Consider the following 22,152-nt stretch of genomic DNA (forward strand, 5'->3'; position numbering starts at 1 on the left):
ACCCTTTGCTGACCAGAGCAGGGAGCAGCTAGCCAGCCGCAGCAGCGGAGGAGCTGGACTCCACGCTTTCCTGCAGGGGCTCATGCTGGAGCGGTTTCGCCAGCATGTTCACCTCGCCATGCACCAGTCCTTCAGCGAGGCTCTCTGCGAAGCTGAATGGGCCGAGGCGGTACTCTCCACGCTGCTTACCCAGCAGAAGGCCCCCGCTCTACGACCGCATGTCAGGTTGGCTGACTAATGATGAGGAGGAGGCAAAAGAGGTCTACCAAGTTTGGCCTTCAACATCCAGGCGACGTTCGCCCTGGCCGACTGACTGCTGTTACCGGTGTGACGAGCCTGGTCACATAGCCCACAACTGCCCTGCACTGAAAGCCAGAGTCACCCAGCCGGTGGAGAAATGGCCTAGTTAGGGGGCCGTCACTCCAGTATCCAGCCCCCCTTCAAGGCCGATGCACGCTGGTTGGCCACATAGGTCACACCAAAGGACTGTATCTGAACTGCCAACTTGACGGTCGACCCCGCCAGGCCCTGGTGGACACAGGATCTATCATTTCCCTGGTGCGACCTGGCATCCTCTTGGGCACCACCGGCCCACGCTGTGGCATGATCACCAACCAACACCCAGCTGATGACGGTGACAGAAGAAAATGCCTGCATGAGAGGGAAGAACTAACTGCAAGTCCGGGCAGGAGACCAGGAGCTGGCACACGAGTTCTGGCTCGCCAACATCCAAGACCTGTGTATCATCAGCCTGGACCTGCTGATCCGCTGGGGAGCCTGTGTTAACATGTTGGGGGCAACTATCACCCTCGTCATGAAGGCTGTGTTGCTCCAGTCCGGTCAGGGGAAGAACAGGCCCAAAGACCAACGAGCCAGTTGCCAAGCAGCTGCCAGCCAGCAGGCACAGAGCCCCCGTGCGGCATTGGAATGCTGCTACTGCCAGCGGTAAGAGGAATGGGACCAGATGATGCCGATGGTGGCAGCTGTCCAGACCGCCAGCAATGAAGAGAGGTGGTTCCCTTTGACCACGCAGCAACTGAGGCAGCAGCAACGGGGTGTTGCCCCGAGTGGACAGAGGTGTCAGCACTGGGGCCTGAAGTAAAGGCCTACCCCTCTCAATGGGACAACTTTGAGCTCCACGATGGGTTGGCGTACCGGAGGTGGCAAGCTCCCAGATGAGGCAACGACCTCTTACAGCTATTGGTGCCCCATGTGCTCCGTCCCCAGGTTCTCCTTATGGTCCACGGCTTGGTGGGAGCGAGGCACTATGGGAACGCCAAGACCCTCCACCGCCTCAGGGAGCGGTTTTACTGGCCTGGCTGTCGACAAGACACGGGGCTACGCATGCACTGCTGCGACTCCTGCACCCTGGGCATTTGAGGGACTATGTGTTGGGTGGTGGGGTTGTCGAGGATGACTGACCTGTCAGATGGGGGCTATGTAGTGACCGGAGGAGGTGGTCGCTCTGACTGTCGACGGTTCTGCGCTGGGGGAGTGCAAGGGCTCATGGGACTGTTAATGTCCGAGTTGGAATTGTTGTTTTAGTGATGTGGTGTTCATGTCTTAATTGTTGTGATTTGTGTTGTTTATTTGGGAGGTTCCCGGACTGGGTAGAGGACTTTTTACTGACTGACTGACCTTAGGATCGTGACTTAGACTGACGTCAGCAGTTGTGACTTGGGGGGGGGGTCATTGTAATGTTGGTTCTGTCAAATGTTAAGAGGTGTCAAAATAAAAGCCACTTCTGTTGATCGTGTGATGAATGGGACGCATGTTTGGCATTAAGAGAAATCTCGTCTCTGTCATCCATTCTGCCGCGCAAGCTCGCCACTATATATATATATACAGTGCATCCGGAAAGTATTCACACCCCTTCACTTTCCCCACATTTTGTTACGTTACAGCCTTATTCCAAAATGGATTAAATTCCTTTTTTTTCTAATCAATGTACACACAATACCCCATAATGACAAAGTGAAAAGGGTTTTGTAGAAATTTTTGCAAATTTATTAAAAATTTAAAACTGAAATATTGCATGTACATAAGTATTCATACCCTTTGCAATGACACTCAAAATTGAGCTCAGGTTCATCCTGTTTCCACTGATCATCCTTGAGATGTTTCTAATTCTTGATTGGAGTCCACCTGTAATAAATTCAATTGATCGGACAAGATTTGGAAAGGCACACACCTGTCTATATAAGGTCCAACTGTTGACAAAGCATTTCAGAGCAGAAACCAAGCCATGAAGTCAAAGGAATTGTCTGTGGACCTCCGAGACAGGATTGTATCGAGGCACAGATCTGGGGAAGGGTACAAATTTTTTTTACAGCTTTGAAGGTCCCGAAGAGCACAGTGGTCTCCATCATTCTTAAATGGAAGAAGTTTGGATCCACCAGGACTCTTCCTAGAGCTGGCTGCCCAGCCAAACTGAGCAATCGGGGGAGAAGGACCTTGGTCAGGGAGGTGACCAAGAACCTGATGGTCACTGACAGAGCTCCAGTGTTCCTCTGTGGAGATGAGAGAACCTTCCAGAAGGACAACCATCTCTGCAGCACTCCACAAATCAGACCTTTACGGTAGCGTGGCCAGACAGAAGCCTCTGCTCAGTAAAAGGCACATGACAGCCCACTTGGAGTTTGCCAGAAAGCACCTAAAGGACTCTTAAGACTATGACAAACAAGATTCTCTGGTCTGATGAAACCAAGATTGAACTCTTTGGCCTGAATGCCAAACGTCACGTCTGGAGGAAACCAGGCACCTCTCATCACCTTGCTAATACCATCCCTACAGTGAAGCATGGTGGTGGCAGCATCATGCTGTGGGGATGTTCTTCAGCGGCAGGAACTGGGAGACTAGTCAGGATCGAGGGAAAGATAAATGGAGCAAAGTACAGAGAGGCCCTTGAGGAAAACCTGCTCCAGAGCGCTCAGGACCTCAGACTGGGGCGAAGGTTTACCCTTCAACACAACAACGACCCTAAGCACACAGCCAAGACAATGAAGGAGTGGCTTCGGGACAAGTCTGTGAATGTCCTTGAGTGGCCCAGCCAGAGCCCAGACTTGAACCCTATTGAACATCTCTGGAAAGACCTGAAAATAGCTGTGCAGCGACGCTCCCCATCTAACCTTACACAGCTCGAGAGGATCTGTAGAGAAGAATGGGAGAAATACCCCAAATATAGGTGTGCCAAGCTTGTAGCTTCGTACCCAAGAAGACTTGAGGCTGTAATCGCTGCCAAGGGTGCCTCAACCAAGTATTGAGTAAAGGGTGTGAATACTTATGTACATGCAATATTTCCGTTTTTTATTTTTAATAAATTTGCAAAAATTTCTACAAAACCTTTTTCGCTTTGTCATTATGGGGTATTGTGTGTAGATTGATGAGAAAAAAAAGGAATTTAATCCATTTTGGAATAAGGCTGTAACATAACAAAAAATGTAGGGAAAGTGAAGGGGTGTGAATACTCTCCGGATGCACTGTATATATATATATATATATACTAGAAGAACGGGTTCTTCATCCTGCCAGCTAACCGCCTTCCCCCTGCCCCTAAACCCCCCCCCCACTCCAACTCCCTCCCCCAAATGCTCATAATCATCTGAAATGCCAAGAAAAGTGGTTTTTAGCCATTTTTAGAAAATGCATATTTTGCATAATTATGCATAATTATTATAATTATTTTAATTTTCTGCCATTTTTCTAGTCCTCTCTGGAACAATACCGACCACCTCCAAAAAATTAGGATCATAAGTGCATTTTTGCAAAAATGCATATATTTTGCATAATGTCAAAACATTTCTAAGTCCCAGAAATTTTTTTTTATATAGGTGAAAAAATCAAGATGCTCAGAATCATCTGAAATGCCGAGAAAGGTGGTTTTTAGCCATTTTTAGAAAAATTCATATTTTGCATATTTATGCATAATTATGCATAATTTTTTTTTTTTTTAGATTTTCCCCTTACTCTCTGGAACAATACCTACCACCTCCAAAAAGAAGTAGGATCATAAGTGCTTTAGTTTTCGGTCCCGCTATCTACACTAACTAACACACACACACACATTCCGAAAATATATGAGTGATATAGTATATGTGCAAACATATCGCCTCTGCCTTTTGACTCCCCCCCCCCCCCCCCAGCGTCATTGCCCAGTGTGTGGACCTGCTTGTGACTCTTATGCATTGCTCGAACCGTAGAACATAAATAATTGCACTCTCGCCTTTCTTACAGTTTCACCGGGTTCGCCGTGGTCTGCACCACATTTCCGAAGCGACAGAGTGCGCGCTTTTATTTTGAAAACCAATTCGATCAGTTGCCCCTCTTACGGACCGGCTTGGCCCGTACTTGGATAGCTCTGCGGGACCTGCCTCCTCCTCTCGCCGCGGCCCCTATCGTCGGTATCCCTGGTGGACCGCGTCACCGTCCGCAGCAGCTGCCAACATGAACTTCAGAATTCGTGCTGCACAGCGAGAGGACTGCAGAGACATTTCCAGAATGATCATGGTGAGTCCGGTGCCGCCGTGAGCGGGACTATATGGGGGCAACTCCTGCAGCTTTGGGGGTCGATGTAAACTCGGAGAGGGCCTACAAAATATCTTAAGTAAAATATCTGTCATCTTTTTTGCAGGAGTTGGCTGTATTTGAAAAAATGGCTGAGCAGGCGACGCTGTCTCACGAGGGTAAAGTTGTTTTGTCTTTGCTCGACACGTGCAGTTTTGTATGCAGTAATGGTCCGAACTGGCGTTTGATTTGCCAGCTTGTTGGGAAGAAAGAAACCCACGAGGGGCGAATCGGAAGCCTCCGAGGTGCTTGTTAGAATCTTGGGACTTCTGGTGTCGTTTGTCGCGGTTTCAACTGAGGGGGCTCAAGGAAGGTTGAATGAGTTCATCCGGACACGACGCTGATTGACAGATGCCTTTCGCCACTCATGTAAGTGACGTTTTCAGTCATCCTATTTCCAGAGGTGAACACCCCGGCTTCAGAAAGTAAAAAATCCTACCGGGTATTTGTTCTAGCCATTCACTGAACCGCCTCACTCCACCTGGCTGGAAAGTTGTGCTACTTAAAATTCCACCGGTGTCGTGCACGGTTGGAACAAATACGTGGCAGGACTTTTACTGTCTGAAGCCGGGGTGTTCACCTCTGTCTAGTCATGCTAGACTGGAGAGGTCACTTAGATGAGTGGTGAGACGTATCTGTCGATCAACGTTGTGTCCAGATGAACTGATTCAACCTTCATTGATTTTCTAACCTGGATTACTGAGCATGCGTCAAGACATTCCGTTGGTTACCCTGCAGGAAAACTGTCACTGAATCAGTGGAAGCAATGGTGTCCGTTTGCTGATGAGTGTGCTTTATCTTGCATCTCTTGACTGGCTGACAAAATCTGTGGTGTGTGCTGCGAGATAGCATGAAATAGATGACAATCCAGCGTACAAAGGACAACAAGATGCATGCCTGGCATTTCATGGCAAGTCAAACGAAGAGTCAGAACGGCTGTGACCTAAAGCTGAATCTCTGTTGACGGTCCAGCCAAACAGGCAGTCTTGCAAACATGCTCATGAAATTAGAATTTGAAGATCTTCATGAGATGAAACAGACTTGGAGGCATTTCAGATGATCTGCCTTTAGTACAGTCCACATAGCGTACTGACCTGCACTCGGGTTGAAGTCATTACAACTCATTTTTAACCACTCCACAGACTTAGTGTTAACAAACTACAGTTTTAGCAAGTTCAAAAATACACAATACAATTGCTGATGTACCATTCACTTACCGCATTAGCTAACTTGTTAGCTAGCCTACTCAGTGAACAAACGTTCAAGTGGTGACGTGAACGTTTTATTTATTTATTTTTTAGTGCGCCGCCGTGCATGGATGGCCCCGGCAGGAATAGACACACATGGTTATTATAGTGGAGACAAATGTTTGGAAATTGGGATTTTGAATAAACACAACACTGGCATGTTTTCAGTTTTATTATTCATTTAAGGAACTTTAATGTACAGAAGAATAGAAATCTGTAACCTGTGACACAAAAATGGACGACGTTTCAGAGCTCCCCTTAAATTTCTCAAAGTAGGGTTTCAGGGGAGCCGAGCTCCCCTTAGCTCCCCCATAATTCGAACCCTGGCTACATCTCATTTCTAAATTCAAACTCCATCAAACTAAACTACATCAGACGAAATTAAACATCGTTCATAAAGTTAACACTTGGAATTCTTATCCCGATAAACATGAAGTTAAACTATCTTCACCCACTGTTTCTCCTCGTCGGTAAAGCCGATACTTCAACTATCGCAGGACAGGAGTGAAGAGAAGATTGTGTATTCGAAACATACAGGAGTTCATGTGATGTGATGGGGCAGGTAGATGCAGGTGCAAGAGGAGATAAGAGTACACAAACAAAACGTATGGCCATGTCAAGTTTTATTTTATCTTTTGCTTGTGGGTAATGGTGGCCACTGGCGACTGATTGAAAAACTACTACTACTACTACTACGTTTGGCTGCTCCCGTTAGGGGTCGCCACAGCGGATCATCCATTTGCATCTCTTCTTGTCCTCTGCATCTTCCTCTGTCACACCAGCCACCTGCATGTCCTCCCTCACCACATCCATAAACCTCCTCTTTGGCCTTCCTCTTCTCTTCCCCGGCAGCTCCATATTCAGCATCCTTCTCCCAATATACCCAGCATCTCTCCTCCACACATGTCCAAACCATGTTAATCTCACCTCTCTTGCTTTTTCTCCAAACCGTCCAACCTGAGCGGTCCCTCTAATATAATAATTCCTAATCCTTTCCTTCTTTGTCACTCTCAGTGAAAATCTTAGCGTCTTCAACTCTGCCACCTCCAGCTCCGCCTCCTGTCTTTTCATCAGTGTCACTGTCTCCAAACCATACAACATATCTGGTCTCACTACCATCTTGTAAACCTTCCCTTTAACTCTTGCTGATACCCTTTTGTCGCAAATCACTCCTGACACTCTTCTCCACCCACTCCACCTGCCTGAACTCTCTTCTTCACCTCTCTTCTGCACTCCCTGTTACTTTGGACAGTTGACCCCAAGTATTTAAACTCATCCACCTTCATCACCTCTACTCGTTGCACCCACATCATTCCACTGTCCTCCCTCTCATTCACGTATATGTACTCCGTCTTGTGCCTACTGACTTTCATTCCTCTTCTCTCAAGTGCATACCTCCAGCTCTTCAGGCTCGCCTCCACCTGCATCCTACTCTCACTACAGATCACAATGTCATCTGCAAACATCATAGTCCACGGAGACTCCTGTCTGATCTTGTCCGTTGAAGTCCGCTCCAATCACCACTCTCTCCTCCTTGGGTAGCCTCTCCACCATGTCATCCAACTCACTGCAGAATTCTTCTTTTCCATCTCACACCCAACTTGTGGGGCATATGCGCTGACAACATTCATCAACACACCTTTGATTTCCAGCTTCATACTCATCACTCTGTCCGACACTCTCTTCACCTCCAGCACACTCTTGACATACTCTTCCTTCAGAATTACCCCCACCCAATTTCTCCTCCCATTCGCACCATGGTAGAAGAGTTTGAACCCACCTCCGATACTCCTGGCCTTACGGTTCTTCCACCTGGTCTCTTGCACATGCAGTATACCTACCTTTCTTCTTTCCATCATATCAGCCAGCTCTCTCCCTTTACCAGTCATAGTGCCCACATTCAAAGTTCCGACTCTCACCTCCACACTCCTACCCTTCCTCCTCTCCCGCTGCCTCTGCACATGCCTTCCCCCTCTCCTTTGCCCAACAGTAGCATAGTTTCCACCAGCACCTGACTGACCAACAGTACCGGTGGTGGTCATTGATAACCCGGGCCTCGAGCGATTCGGTATGGAAATCTGATTTATGATCCGCATATTTGATTTGGCAAAGGTTTTACACCGGCTGCCCTTCCTGACTCATCCATCCTCATTTATCCGGGCTTGGGACCGGCACTAAGAATGCACTCACTTTTGCATCCTCAGTGGCTGCGTTGGTGACTCAGAAAAAATGGTTGCAAAATTAAAAAGTTAGTCGCATTGGCGAACATTTTAGCCTGGAGCTCTGTGACCCCAAGAATACATCCAAAGTATGGACAACAAAGTCAAAGTATTTGAGTGACCATCACAAATCCCTGACTGACCTCGGTCCAATAGAATATGCCTGGGCAGGACTAAAAACAATGTGTGCACAGACCTGACTCAGTTACACCAGCTCTGTCAGGAGGAATGTACCAAAATTCCAGCAACTTATTGTGAGAAGCTCGTATAAGGCTAGCTGAAATGTTTGACCCAAGTTTCAAGGTAATGCTACCAAATACTAAGTGTATGTAAACTTCTGAGCCACTGGGAATGTGATGAAAGAAATAAAAGCTGAAATAAATAAATCATTCTGTCTATTATTCTGACATTTCACATTCTTAAAATAAAGCAGTGATCCTAACTGACCAAACACAGGGAATGTGTGCTAGGATTAAGTGTCAGGAATCGTGAAAAACCAAGTTTAAATGTGATTGGCTAAGGTGTATGTAAACTACCGACTTCAGCTGTACATAACTGAGTAATATGGGTGTGAAAACAATGCAAGTCATATGCCATTGCACTTCCAGACCTCCTCCAGCACTATCACCAGTTTGCAACTCAATGACAGAAAGTCAAGTCAAGTCCATTTTATTTGTATAGCTTTGTATCACAAATTACGAATTTGCCTCAGGGGGCTTTACATCAACACAACATCCTGTCCGTAGACCCTCACACTGGATAAGGGACAACTCCCTAAAAAAAAAAAAACCTTAAACAGGGAGAAAAAATAGGAAGAGCCCTCAGGGAGAGCAACAGAGGAGGATCTCTCTCCCAAGACGCACAACGTGCAATGGATGTTGTGTTTACACAATTTACACAATACAACATTGGAAGAGGATAACACAATGATAATGGAATTATAAAATATATGAAGAATATGATGCGCATGATGCCCCCGGAACAGCCCAGGACCCGAGCCACGCGACCACCATCATCATGTAGACAAAAAAACAAAACATAACACATTAGTCACACATCTGAGTGAGGGAAGGATATAACATTAAAACAGGAGAATTAAATTATATGGATTTATAAGGTATATAAAAAGAACATGTGATGAGGGGGATGGATGTCATGTCGACTGATAATTTCATGCCAGACCACCATCACCCGCCCTTTGTGTGTGTCTCTTGTTGTCTTTGTGTCTGAACAAAGTACCAAATATGCACGGTGTGAGTGGGCCTCTCGCTCTTCAACACAAACAACACAGTGAAACCCTCCTGATGCTCGGCTTTCTTTTAGTTGGTAGCAAAGCCTGGCTTGTCTGTGTGATGGGCTAGTGGATGACAAGTAGCCCTTAATGTTGCTGACAATGTCTTTCTGTCTTGTTACACCTCAGACTTGGAGCGTGATGGCTTCTGTACAAATCCCCTCTTTGAATGCCTTGTAGCAGAAGTCCCAGAAGAAGATGACCCTAAAGTGGGTAAGATCTACATCTGAGAGGGTTTGTCTTATGTAGAACACTTCAACTCTTCATCGGTCATATTGAACATGATGATTTATCATGTTTTGATGAGGCACTGGCAGCCAACATGCTGCATGTAACTGCAGCACATAATTTATTACCTCATGTTATAAAAACAACCAACTATTAAATGTTCACTTCTTCAACCTGGACCTCATCAAAATGTTGTCAGGTGTCATTTAGAGTCAGACAGACTAAGTCTTCACTGTGGCTTCAGGATTGAGACTCTCACCGCTTTGCTGAATCAACAGTGTAATGGGGCAGATGTTTACAGGCCAGTCTGACTTACTGTCTGAGTTGGTCTGAGTTATGAGTTATTGAGTTAGTCTGAGTTATCGAGTTATCTGAGTTAGTCTGAGTTATGGAGTTATCTTAGTTATCTGAATTAGTCTGAGTTATGTAGTTATCTGAGTTATTGAGTTATCAGAGTTAGTCTGAGTTATGGAGTTATCTTAGTTATCTGAGTTATTGAGTTATCTGAGATATTGAGTTATCTTAGTTATCCTAGTTAGTCTGAGTTATGGAGTTATCTTAGTTATCTGACTTATTGAGTTATCTGAGTCATTGAGTTAGTCTGAGTTATTGAGTTAGTCTGAGTTACTGGATCAGAAGACATGGAGGTAGACTTCTATTCAACATTTAAGAGTTTGAGTAATATATTGAAAATGGGCATTTTGTGTTTTTCTCAACCAATCATAATTAAAAGTACGGGTCTGTTGTACTCTTATCTTTACAGTAATTAAAATTTTAACAGCACCAGAGAACATTAGAAAGTCAGATTTAGTTGTTTAGTGCTGATCCGTCTGTTGGTGAGGGAGTGACGGCAGCTTCCAGTCCTGTGTTTTCTGTCATGGCAGCACGGCCACCCTTTTATTTTCATTTAATTCGGAGTTTGGTCAGAATAGGCGACTGTCAACTTTTTTTTTTTTTTTGGATTTAAGATTTTTTTTTTTACAATATTCCAAATGGATCTGACTAGTTTTTTTTTCTTATATTAAAACAATGTAATAGATCAGAAAAATATATGTAGATTAGTTTATGTAAATTTGGCCACATCAGTGTTGAAACACTTGTTTGTAAGGACTGTGTTACTTGCCGTGACGCATTATGAAGCAAATAAAACATAGATGAATGATGTACCAGTTTTTATATATGCATCTTTATTGTGAAAGTGTGTAGGCAAGATAGTGATCATAAGTCTTCATTAAAACAAGCAGATCTGGGGAAAATTGAGCCAAATTAATAGGGCTCCCTTGAGATTGACTAGTCGACTATTTCCTCAGACAACCTCTGGACAACTCGAAAAAAACTGACTTTTGTAAATCCCTTATTTGAAATAACAATTGTACCCTTAAGCCTTTGATAACCATGATATACCTCATTGTCAAAAATAGAAAGCCACAGTACAATCACACCTACCTTAATAGTGATTTAAACAAAGTTCTACTGACAAACCATGCTTTGTTATGACGTTAGAGTGACCTGTTCTGCACCTGTTGTGTTTTCCTGACTGAATCCACGTTGGCAGCAGGACTTCTTGCTCTTGACAAGATAAAAGTGGTAGGATGGATCGCCGGTTCAAATCCCCGCATTACCTCCGGCTTGATTGGGCGTCCCTGCAGACACAATTGGCCGTGTCTGCGGGTGGGAAGCCAGATGTGGGTATGTGTCCTGGTCGCCGCACTAGCGCCTCCTCTGGTTGGTCGGGGCTCCTGTTCGGGGGGAGGGGGAACTGGGGGGAATAGCGTGATCCTCCCACGTGCTATGTCCCCCTGGTGAAACTTCTCACTGTCAGGTGAAACTCCTCACTGTCAGGGGAAAAGAAGCGGCTGGCGATTCCACATGTTTCGAAGGAGACGTGGTAGTCTGCAGCCCTCCCCAGATCAGCAGAGGGGGTAGAGCAGTGACCGGGACTGCTCAGAAGAGTGGGGCAATTGGCCAAGTACAATTGGGTAGAAAAAGGGGGGGGGGGGTCCGGGGAGAAAAAAAGTAGTAGGATGAATCTATAACATCGTTTTAGCCCCATTTGGGGCTAGCAGTGGTGTCAGACAAGGGGGAATTCTGTCTCCAGTTCCCTACAATCTATATATTGATGATTTGTCCAAGCAGTTGAAAGCCTCTAACACTGGGTGCATGATGGGTAATGCCGTGGTAAACCATATTATGTATGCAGATGACCTCGTCCTTCTTAGTCCCTGTAGCGCTGGTCTCAAGCAGCTCCTTAATATATGTTGTGTGTCCTGTGTGGAGCAGGACACTCTATACTACACACTTGTGGTCACACCACATACAGTACACACCTGTGGTCACACTACATACTGCACACCACTTTATACTGCACACCTGTGGTCAAACTACATAGTGTACACCACTTTATACTGCACACCTGTGGTCGAACTACATATTGTACACCACTTTATACTGCACACCTGTGGTCAAACTACATAGTGTACACCACTTTATACTGCACACCTGTGGTCACACTACATACTGTACACCACTTTATACTGCACACCTGTGGTCACACTACATATTGTACACCACTTTGTACTGCACACCTGTGGTCGAACTACATATTGTACACCACTTTATACTGCACACCTGTGGCTAAACTACATAGTGTACACCACTTTATACTGCACACCTGTGGTCACACTACATACTTTACATCACTTTATACTGCACACCTGTGGTCACGCTACATACTTTACATGACTTTATACTGCACACCTGTGGTCACGCTACATACTTTACATGACTTTATACTGCACACCTGTGGTTAAACTACATAGTGTACATCACTTTATACTGCACACCTGTGGTCACGCTACATAGTGTACACCACTTTATACTGCACACCTGTGGTCAAACTATAAAAAAGCAAGCTTACAGAGGCTTCGAGTAGCTTATAATGATGCAGTGAGAATACTACTAAAAAGACCTAGATGGTGTAGTGCAAGTGAAATGTTTGTGGCTGCAGGAGTACAGCCTTTCAGGCTCTTCTAAGAAATCTCATGTATAAATTTATTTGCCGGCTCAGTGACTCTGATAATGTAATCATCAAGGGTTTAACTAATATAAGAGTCAGTGCCACACGCTACCAATCCCGGCAGTGGGACCACTGGTATAGCTGCCTTCTTATAAGACACTGACTTGTTCCTTTTATGTTATTTTGCTGTGTTTACTCTGTGTATTGTCTAGGGTTTATCTTCTACCAATGGTTCCAATCTTTTATGGCTTTATTCTTTCTTCTCTTGTTTTTTTTTTGTTTTTTTTACCTTGTCTTTGTTTGTTATGGACCCTGAGTCTGCAATAAAGTGTTGAGTTGAGTATAATGTATGTATGAAAGAAATTGATAAATGTTTGAAGTGAAACACTGGCGTAGACTTCTAATACTTGTGATGCACTGTGACGACCACAAAAAGTTGTTTCAACTCAGAGTTGACTCATATTCAAAACATCTAATCTGAAATCACAGAAATGAAAGTTCCACCATAAATCAGTGTTTTTGGGCCAGTAGGGGGCAGTCTTCCCTTTGGTCCTGATAAAAACAACAAATATCAAATCCCATTGCCCCAGTGCAGTGACAGGGACACTGTGCTGTAGGAGATGCCGTCCTTCGGGTGAGACGTTAAACCGAGGTCCTGACTCACTGTGGTCATTAAAGATCCAATGGCACTTATCACAAAGAGTAGGGGGTCCCCCAGTGTCCTGGCAACATTCCCAACCGGCCTCTCTCCATCTGGCCACCTAATCACCCCCATGTAATGGGCTCAATGATTCCTCCCTCTCCACCTCAAGCTGATGTGTGGTGAGCATTCTGGTGAGAAATGGTTGCCGTACACCACCCAGATAGTGCTACACATTGGTGGTGGTTGAAGTGAGTTACCCCTTCAATGTGAAGCACTTTGGGTGTCTAGAAAAGAGCTATATAAATGTAATGATTATCATTATTATTATTGTTATTATAAGTAACCTCCTAATTTTGATAAGGAGCTATATCATAAGGTTTAAACGATTGCCATGTGGACTGTGTTGAAGTCCAGGGACACATTTCAGCAAAGTAGTAAGTTTCTCACTCATTCATTCATCTTCAGCCGCTTCTCCAGGGTCTGTCTGTGAATGTTCTCATTCATCCAGGTCATGGTTATCCAAAGGAGTTGAATCAAGTGCAACTGGACTTGGTATATATCCGTGAAGACGTTTCGCCTCTCATCCAAGAGGCTTCCTCAGTTCGTGCCTTTCTGACTAGACCAAGCTAGTCTGACTGGCTGGTGATGAGACTCAGAATTTATCCTCCAGGAGTCGTTGTCAGAGCTATTGATATGCGTGGCGCTTTGTGATCAGATTTTTACCAACGCCCGTTGCTAACGCCCGTCGTTGGTAAACATCGGATATATACCAAGTCCAGTTGCACTTGATTCAACTCCTTTGGATTCTCCGGGGTCGGGTCGCGGTGGCAGCAAGCTAAATAGGGCACTCCAGACGTCCCTCTCCCCAGCAACGCCATCCAGCTCCTCCTGGGGGATCCCAAGGTGTTTCCAGGCCGGATTGGTCATGTAGTCCCTCCAACGAGTTCTGGGTCTACCCCGGGGTCTCCTCCCAGTTGGCCATACCCGGAAAACCTCCAAAAGAAGGCTGAAGTGAGTTTCCTCCGTAGGGTGTCTGGGCTCAGCCTAAGAGATAGGGTGAGGAGCTCGGACATCCGGAGGGAGCTCGGAGTAGAGCCAGTTGAGGTAGTTCGGACATCTGATTAGGATGCCTCCAGGGTGCCTTCCTTTGGAGGTTTTCCAGGCACATCCAACTGGGAGGAGACCCCGGGGTAAGTTTCTCAATACAGAACTAATCAGTGAATTTTTGTCTGTAGGATTCTGAATGATCGCTTACACTTAAATAAGATTTAGGCAACAAAACAACAACAACGTGATCTTGACGGCAGTGGTTCTCAGTCAGGTCCTGCTGGGTTTCTCTTAACTGGAATAACAGGTGAATGTAATGAGCTATCTGGCAGAACAGAAAACTTGCAGTGATGGAGATACCTGAGGACCTGATTGAGAACCACTACATTTTAATTAATCTTTTTTTGTTTACTTTTCCTTGTGTCTTTGATGGTGTCTGTGTCTTTGTGCATGTATAGGATACAAACTTGTTGGGTATGCCCTTTACTTCTACACCTACAGTACGTGGAAAGGGCGGTGTGTGTATGTGGAGGACCTGTACGTGATGCCAGAGTTCCGAGGTAGTCTTCTTCAAGTAGTGCTGATATTCTGTCCATATCACTGAAAATATAATCGAACTTATGTTAATTTTGCACAAATCTATCTACAGGAAAAGGAATTGGAAAGGGTTTAATCAGCAAAGTTGCACAGGTAAGAATGTTGTTGTTTTTTGTGCTCCCGTTTTTCTTTCTCCCTGAGCAACACTGATTCTTCCTTAGCAACGCTGTTTCTTCTTGAGCAGCACTGTTTCTTCTCGAGCAACACTGATTCTTCTTGAGCAACACTGTTTCTCCTTAGCAACACTGTTTCTTCTTGAGCAGCATTGTTTCTTCTTGAGCAACACTGTTTCTTCTCGAGCAACACTGATTCTTCTTGAGCAACACTGTTTCTTCCTTAGCAGCACTGATTGTTGAGTAAAGTAACAAAGGTGAACCTGACAGTAGATTTGTGTGTGTTCAGGTGGGGAAAGAGAGACTGTGTGCGAGGCTTCAGTTGTCTGTGTTGGACTGGAACACTTCCTCTCTGAACTTCTATGTCGCCAAAGGGGCTCAGGACCTGACCGCCGCTGAAGGGTGGCACTTCCTGCGTTTTGACGGAGGGGCCCTGGACAAGTTGGCAAATGAAGCCCCTAAAGATTAGACAGTTGCCTGCCAATTATTTTTGCTTATTATGGTCTTATAGGTGTTGTATGTGTGTTATCTACTGTATATACAGAAATATTTTAAAATGAAATGGCAACGCCAAACCAAGCGTCATTACAAAATAATTAGGTTGGTGATGGTATTATTAGGTACAAATGAAAACAAAGTCAAAGAAAGGCTCTTTTTTAAAGTAACTTGACTTTAGCCACTTGTGGGCTGCATGTTTTTTTCGTAAACTTGCAATATTGCATATATGTGCAGCAAGCTTGCGTGGTTCATTGGCATAAAGCACTAATAATCTGATTTCTAATATCTTTCTTGTGCCTGAATATGACCAGTTTGCTGGACAGGTGCGGGTAGGGTAGACGGTGCTACCAGCAAAACTAGGTGAATTCAATTTATTGTCTTAGTCTACTTAAATGCCTTCTGAATCCCAAAAATACTAAAGGAACAAGAATAAAACTAACAGAGTCAAAATACTGTGCGTTTTCACTGTTCAATCTCTGTGCACTTGGCTGTCTATGGGGACAAACCATTTGCGTCAACAGATGATTCCCAGCTCTTTTTATTACAATTTATACTTGCACATTAACATTCCTTTAAGTACAAGACAATTGTTCTGTGATTTCTCCAGGTGAATTTACATTGTATAAAAACACAGTTGCAGGTTTAGAAATTACACAGCCAAATTTTTAAAGAATGTTATCTCGTTGGCATGTATGCCTACATAATTCGGCCAATAAGGAAACTGAATTTTGCATTGTTTTTGACTGTCCAATTTGAGAACATTGCTCCTTGTCATTAAATTTTATCCAATTTATATTTCATCAAACCCTGCCTCCTGCTCTGGGATGCAAGCTGCTGCCTGGGCGCTTTGGGTACCTCCCCGTAAGAGGTTCGCTTAGCGCTCTTGAAGGGGCTGAGGTCAGGAGATGGAACATGTGGAGGCGTCGAGGGCAGGACTTGTTGGAATAGAGGTTACAAAAACGTGCTTCCTAGAGCCCACATTCCAAGTCTTGTCAACAGTGAGACTTTTTTCCCCAGCAGGTGGCGTATTAAACCAGTCACTAGGCTCTGGCTTCCCCGCGACCCTGAGAGCAGGAGAGGCGGTTTGGATAATGATGGGGAGTAATTGGCGTTTACCAATCGACTCTGTGCATAACTGTAGTCCGCCGACTTCCGGTTTCTACTGCCGCAGTCACACCAGTTTCCTGTTTATTGGCGTGCGTTATTGACAATGGCTTCTTTTTTTGCCTGTAAGATTTACCATGGATAAATGTCGTCGACATGTACAGAACGGTCGACAAACTTTCACCTGCACCTCCCAGCAAACGGGTGCAACGTTTCAAGTTGCGTCCACAGTTGTGAGGATGAGCGGACGGACGGAATTGTGGACGTAACTTGACGTGTACAACATGAAACAGTCAACGCCAGGCCGCCCTCGGTGTTATGGGAACTTCCGGTCTGCGGGGGCTCGCAGTTAGCTTAGCCTGCCCCGCTTCCGCGTCCTGTCACACCGCCCTCGGCCTTTCCCTCTCAGGCGCAGCTCCGTGGTCCTTGGGCCCACAGGACGCAGCAGACCAAGCTCTCCCAGCCGATCCAGCACCTGCTGTCCCAGCCATCAAACGAAGACGAAACCTAGACGCAGGCGTGGACAAGGACACTGCGTGGGCGGTCCTGGGTGAGGCCGCCGCAAACGTGAATTCGCGCCGCCATCTACGTAGTCTTGCAGAACTCAAATACTACACTTTATTAATTAAATGGTGGGGCAGGGGGTGGGGCTGAATCAAACCGCCGTTCCTCCTGGCCGGGGTCCTGGGAGACTTGACAGGGGTCGCTCTGGAAGACAGAAAGGAGAGGGGGTGAGACACGAGAGGAAAACGAGGTACCAAGTCGTCTTTATCGTTCGTCCATTGTCCATGGTCGTCTCTCGCTCCACCGTCTGGTTGCCGGGGTGACTCTTCCTCCAATGCCTCTGTCAGAATATGGTCAAAAACCCATGTCTCCTTTTTCAATAAGCTGTACTCACGTTTCTCTCCTTCACTCTGATCCCCCCCTCCCAAAAGTCTTGGTCTTTGTGGCTTGTGTAGAGTGATTGCAGACTACGTGCAGCTGGCGGTTAATTGGATATGGCCGTCAGCTGCTCTCTCCAGGTCTGCCAAAGGTAGACTGGTAGCATTCGGAGTTCAGGACTAGTCCCAATGGCTTCCTTCTAGGCGAGCCCTCACACGTCCTCCCCATAGCTTCATGCCAGTGCAGGGAGTGACAGCCAAGAGGCACTCACCCCTCAAGGGGAGGGCATCCACATTGGCGTGGTCCTTCCCAGCTCGGTGCTGTCAATACCCTTTAATGTAGTACCGAGGCGTTCCACAGGGGGAACCTTAAATGTTTCTGTACCTCTGTGTGACCGAGGGAGGTTTCTCCTTGATACACTGGAACAGAATGCATTGTCTCGCTAGACAGAGAAATTCACCCATTAAAAGCAGTGTCCAAAGGACAAAGACAACTGCCCCGAAGGTATAATGTTCATATTATATAAATAAATATAAGTCGAGTCAGTTTTATTTCTGTAGCCCAATATCACAAATTACAAATTTGCCTCAAGGGGCTTTACAGCAACACAACATCCTGTCCTTAGACCCTCGCATCGGATAAGGAACAACTCCCTAAAAAAAAAAAAACCTTTAACGGAGACAAAATAGGAAGAAACCTCATGGAGAGCAACCACAGGATAGAGATCGAGCAACGGAGGAGGGATCTCTCTCCCAAGACGAACAACGTGCAATGGATGTTGTGTTTACACATCCATCCATCCATCCATCCATCCATCATCTTAATCGCTAGTTTACACACTACAACATTGAAAGAGGATAACAGAATTATAATGGAATAATAAAATATATGAAGAAAGTGATGAGGAGGATGCCAAGCAGTGTCCAGATGCCACCGGCACAGCCCAGGGCCTGAGCCACCCGACCACCATCACCATGTAAAAAAAAACAACAAAAAAAGTATGAAAGAACAAATGAAATTATTTAAAAAAAACGTAAAAGAGCCAATATTGGTTCCATCTTTACTGTTTTGAAAAGTTGAGCTGCTCCTTGGCGAAGTTTTTCCAGTGCCTGGATATTAAGGGGCATTGCCAGTGGTAATAAGTTCCTACTTCTTTTTTTACATTTCACCAGAGGGGAGAGATCTGGGGATTTTTTATTTTTTTATAAAGTGAGGGGTGCGCTGCAGTCTATGTAGTATCCCGTACTGGCTCTCTCTCAGTCTGTTACGTGTAAATGTATTTGTTTTTTAGCAGATTCAAAGTCATCTGACCACACAATGGCATCAAATTCAACCTCCAAGTCCTTTTCCCACAACACCCTAGCTCTGCTGCTATGAGCACGGTTAACGGAGTACAGTTTTCCATCATAAAAGGGAAATGAACTTGTTGCTGTTAAAGGCACTTAAAATTGAGAAGGAAACTTTCAGCTGAGTTTTTCATTGGTTGGTGTGTTGGGAATATGAGATCGAATTTCACAAAATGCCTCACCTGAAGAAAAGCAAAGAAGTTGCTGGGTGCTATTCTGTATCTAGCCTGAAGTTGTGTGAATGACATGAAATTACCACTTCCAAACAAATCAGCAACAAACCTCAGCTCCTTTGAGTGCCAGTCATTGAAAATACTTTTTCCAACACCGGGGGGGGGGGGGGGGGTCTTTATTTTGAGTTAAAGGTTGTAACGCTGATGGAAAACCTTTCTGGCCAACATGATTAGTAATATCATGCCAAATATTAAGTGTGCTGGACATGATAAGATTGTTTTTAACCGCTGCTGGAAGTCCCCATGTCAGTTGAAGTAAGGCTGAAAAGAGAACGGGGCACAACACCATGCATCCACGGGGGGTCCTTGCTGTAGAGAATGTTTGAGCCAGCCTGATATTATCTGGGCATGGCAAGCCCAGTTATAATACAGAAAGTTGGGACAGGCTTGACCCCCCCCCTCCCCCGTCTATTGGTATTTGTAAAGTCTTCCTCTTTAATCTAGATTTCTTTCCATGCCAAATAAACTGAGATAAATCGTTCAATGTCTAAAATGCCTGATCCATTGACCTTAAGTGGAAGCGTTTTCATTGGCTATAACACAGAGGAGGTTTCTATAAGACAACAGGTGAAGCAATGCTTCACCAAAAAACAAACAAAAAAAACCATAACATATCACACAAAACATCTTTTTTAAATGCCAACGTTTCATTAGAATGACTATTTCCTCTGTGACTCAAGCAAAACAAGTGTCACCAGGAACACTCTAGTAGAATTCGCCACAGTAGTGTAACGTGCATGGATAAGTAGACACGTTGGCCACTGGCTGACGGGTCTGATCCTTTAGTCGAGCGGTTAGCGATGTCTCCTGCGGTGCGGGTGATACGGATTCGCGCCGCGGCAGTTCCTGTGGTTGCCCCCCCCCCCCGAATTCGCTACATTGGTGTCAGAAGTGGGATGGGATGCGATGGGATGTGGAGTCCGTAAGGCCATCGGAAGCGTATGCACCCAGAGGCGTGAAGGAACTGATACGCTTAAGCGCGGGGACGCGGTTCCCGAAGGAGGGGGCTAATGTAACGTGCATGGATAAGTAGATACGTTGGCCACTGGCTGACGGGTCTGATCCTTTAGTCGAGTGGTTAGCGACGTCTCCTGCGGTGTGGGCGATACGGGTTCGCGTCTAGGCCGCGGCAGTTCCTGTGGTTGCCCCCCCGAATTCCATACAGTATGTTAAAAATGCAGGATTGCTAAGAAGAGACGGGTTTAAGTGCCAATGTCTGGATAGGGGGTAAATAGTAGGGTAGTAGGAGTTCAATAGCTACTGAAGAATGGCCTGAAAGGGCACGTGTTAATAGAACAGGCTTTGGTCCTGTTTAGAATTAATCTTGACACAAAAATATAAACAATTACTAGAAGGGTCTGACCCTTTAGTCTAGCGGCTAGCGATGTCTCCTGCGGTGCGGTCGATACGGGTTCGCGTCCGGGCCGCGGCAGTTCCTGTGGTTGCGTTGTCCCCCGAATTCGCTACAATATGCATCGTGTTTACGTTCTAAGCTTGGCTACTTCTTCAGTCTTGGCGCGGACGGCTGAGCTCGAGCAACGTCGCAATTTTAAATGGAAGTTATAGCGGCCGCCACTGGGCCGGATCCGCCCACAATCCGGCAAATCCGCTTCTGCGCCGAATCCGGCGGATCGTTACAGCGATCACGTCCACCCCTAGACCGCCCCGCGCCTCTGGCCGGAGTGTGGCCATTTTAGGAACCCATTTTTAATTTAGACCTTGTGGCGCTAAAATGAGTCAAGACTCAGCGCCTGAATTCCCAATTCTGGCATCTTTTTTTTTTAGAAAGAGATTTCCGTGTTTAAGAGAAAGACCGTTTACAATCCTTGAATATGCCGCCATGTTGGTTTGTTGTTGTTTTTGGTACCGGTGTCATGGCGTCACCGCGTCACCGCGTTACGATTAAATTCCGATTTTAACCGCCAAGGCGCCAACGCCATTCAGCACGAGACAGAAGTCCGGGGAAGAGCCCACAGTTGCTGGTGAGTGCAACGTTTAAGTCATTTGTTTAACAAATATAACGTCACAAAAATAGCTATTAATGTGCTTATGTTTGACGTTTTAATCCTGGCGATCCAGCCAATTAAATTGGCTGTAGAATAACTGTAAGCTTAACGTTAGGCTAAAGGTAACGTTAGCTGAGCTTGAGCTTGTGTTAGCTAACTAGCTAACTTTTAGGGGTTTGCTAGCAGTTGCGCGCCGTTTTGCTAGCTGTCGTTGTGTTGCTCTTTATAGCGAGTTAACGTTATCGAAATGTGTATTGACAACGAAGGATTTCTATTAAGGATGAAGATCTGGGTTGGTTATCCTAACGTTAATTGCAAGCAGGCGTGAGTAACATAAGTTAAATTAGCCACGGGCATGCATGCAAACGTTTTTGTCGGCTAACACTGCTGGATTAACGTCAACGTTTACTGTTAACGTCAGATGAGACACGTTGATTCGTTCAGATTTGGCACCGCTGCGACAGCCCTCAAATGAGTAGGATCAGGTTGAAAAGAGAACCGCAAGGAAGGGCACTTGTTTTGGGCATATAAATTATAATTTGTTTGAATTCAGTTTCGATTGCTGTAGCTACTCCAAGAGAGTGTTTGTCTGAATGAACTATTGTGGGTGCTTAGCCTGCAGCTACAATCGCTATTTAGGAAGAAAATAAAACCCACACAGGTGGAAATAGCGGCACTTCAAAAACTCGCTTCACTATCTGGGGTGATGGTGATGTAACGTGTGATTGTATGCGCTATTTAAGATGGCCTTATGTAGGTGCCCGGTCTAAATCGGCAGCCATCGATACGTACTTCTTTCAAATTATAATTGATATGCCCGTTGAACAATAATGTGCAGACGACCCGTTTACGAAACACTGAGCACAGCCATGGAAACGAACTACAAACCCCAATTCCAATTAAGTTGGGACGCTGTGTAAAACGTGAATAAAAACAGAATACAATGATTTGCAAATCCTTTTCGACATATATTCAATTGAGTACACCACAAAGACAATATATTTAATGTTCAAACTGATAAACTTTATTGTTTTTTTGCAAATATTCGCTCATTTTGAATTTGATGCCTGCAACACATTCCAAAGAAGCTGGGACAGGGGCAACAAAAGACTGGGAAAG

The 22,152-nt window shown here is 45.4% G+C and overlaps 1 protein-coding gene across 2 annotated transcripts; it reads left to right on the forward strand.

The window, feature by feature from the left end:
* The first annotated feature begins 4,364 nt into the window (after window positions 1-4,364).
* On the forward strand, window positions 4,365-15,951 carry sat2b (spermidine/spermine N1-acetyltransferase family member 2b). Of its 2 annotated transcripts, none has more exons than XM_056285302.1 (6): window positions 4,365-4,506; window positions 4,631-4,682; window positions 9,450-9,533; window positions 14,713-14,814; window positions 14,904-14,944; window positions 15,254-15,951. In XM_056285302.1, exons 1-6 carry the CDS (start codon window positions 4,444-4,446, stop codon window positions 15,431-15,433), a joined length of 522 nt encoding a protein of 173 aa, XP_056141277.1. In that variant the 5' UTR covers window positions 4,365-4,443; the 3' UTR covers window positions 15,434-15,951. The 2 variants fall into 2 exon arrangements, with proteins under 2 accessions (XP_056141277.1, XP_056141278.1); XM_056285303.1 differs by having other exon boundaries at window positions 4,634-4,682.
* The last annotated feature ends 6,201 nt before the right edge of the window (window positions 15,952-22,152 follow it).

Source organism: Lampris incognitus, chromosome 8 (assembly GCF_029633865.1).
Source record: "Lampris incognitus isolate fLamInc1 chromosome 8, fLamInc1.hap2, whole genome shotgun sequence".
NCBI lineage: Eukaryota > Metazoa > Chordata > Actinopteri > Lampriformes > Lampridae > Lampris > Lampris incognitus.

Coding starts and splice junctions, on each gene's coding strand:
- sat2b (XM_056285302.1), top strand. CDS start 4,444: ATGAACTTCAGAATTCGTGCTGCACAGCGAGAGGACTGCAGAGACATT. Junction 9,534..14,712: donor AGAAGATGACCCTAAAGTGG/GTAAGATCTACA, acceptor GTGCATGTATAG/GATACAAACTTGTTGGGTAT. Junction 14,815..14,903: donor CGTGATGCCAGAGTTCCGAG/GTAGTCTTCTTC, acceptor ATCTATCTACAG/GAAAAGGAATTGGAAAGGGT.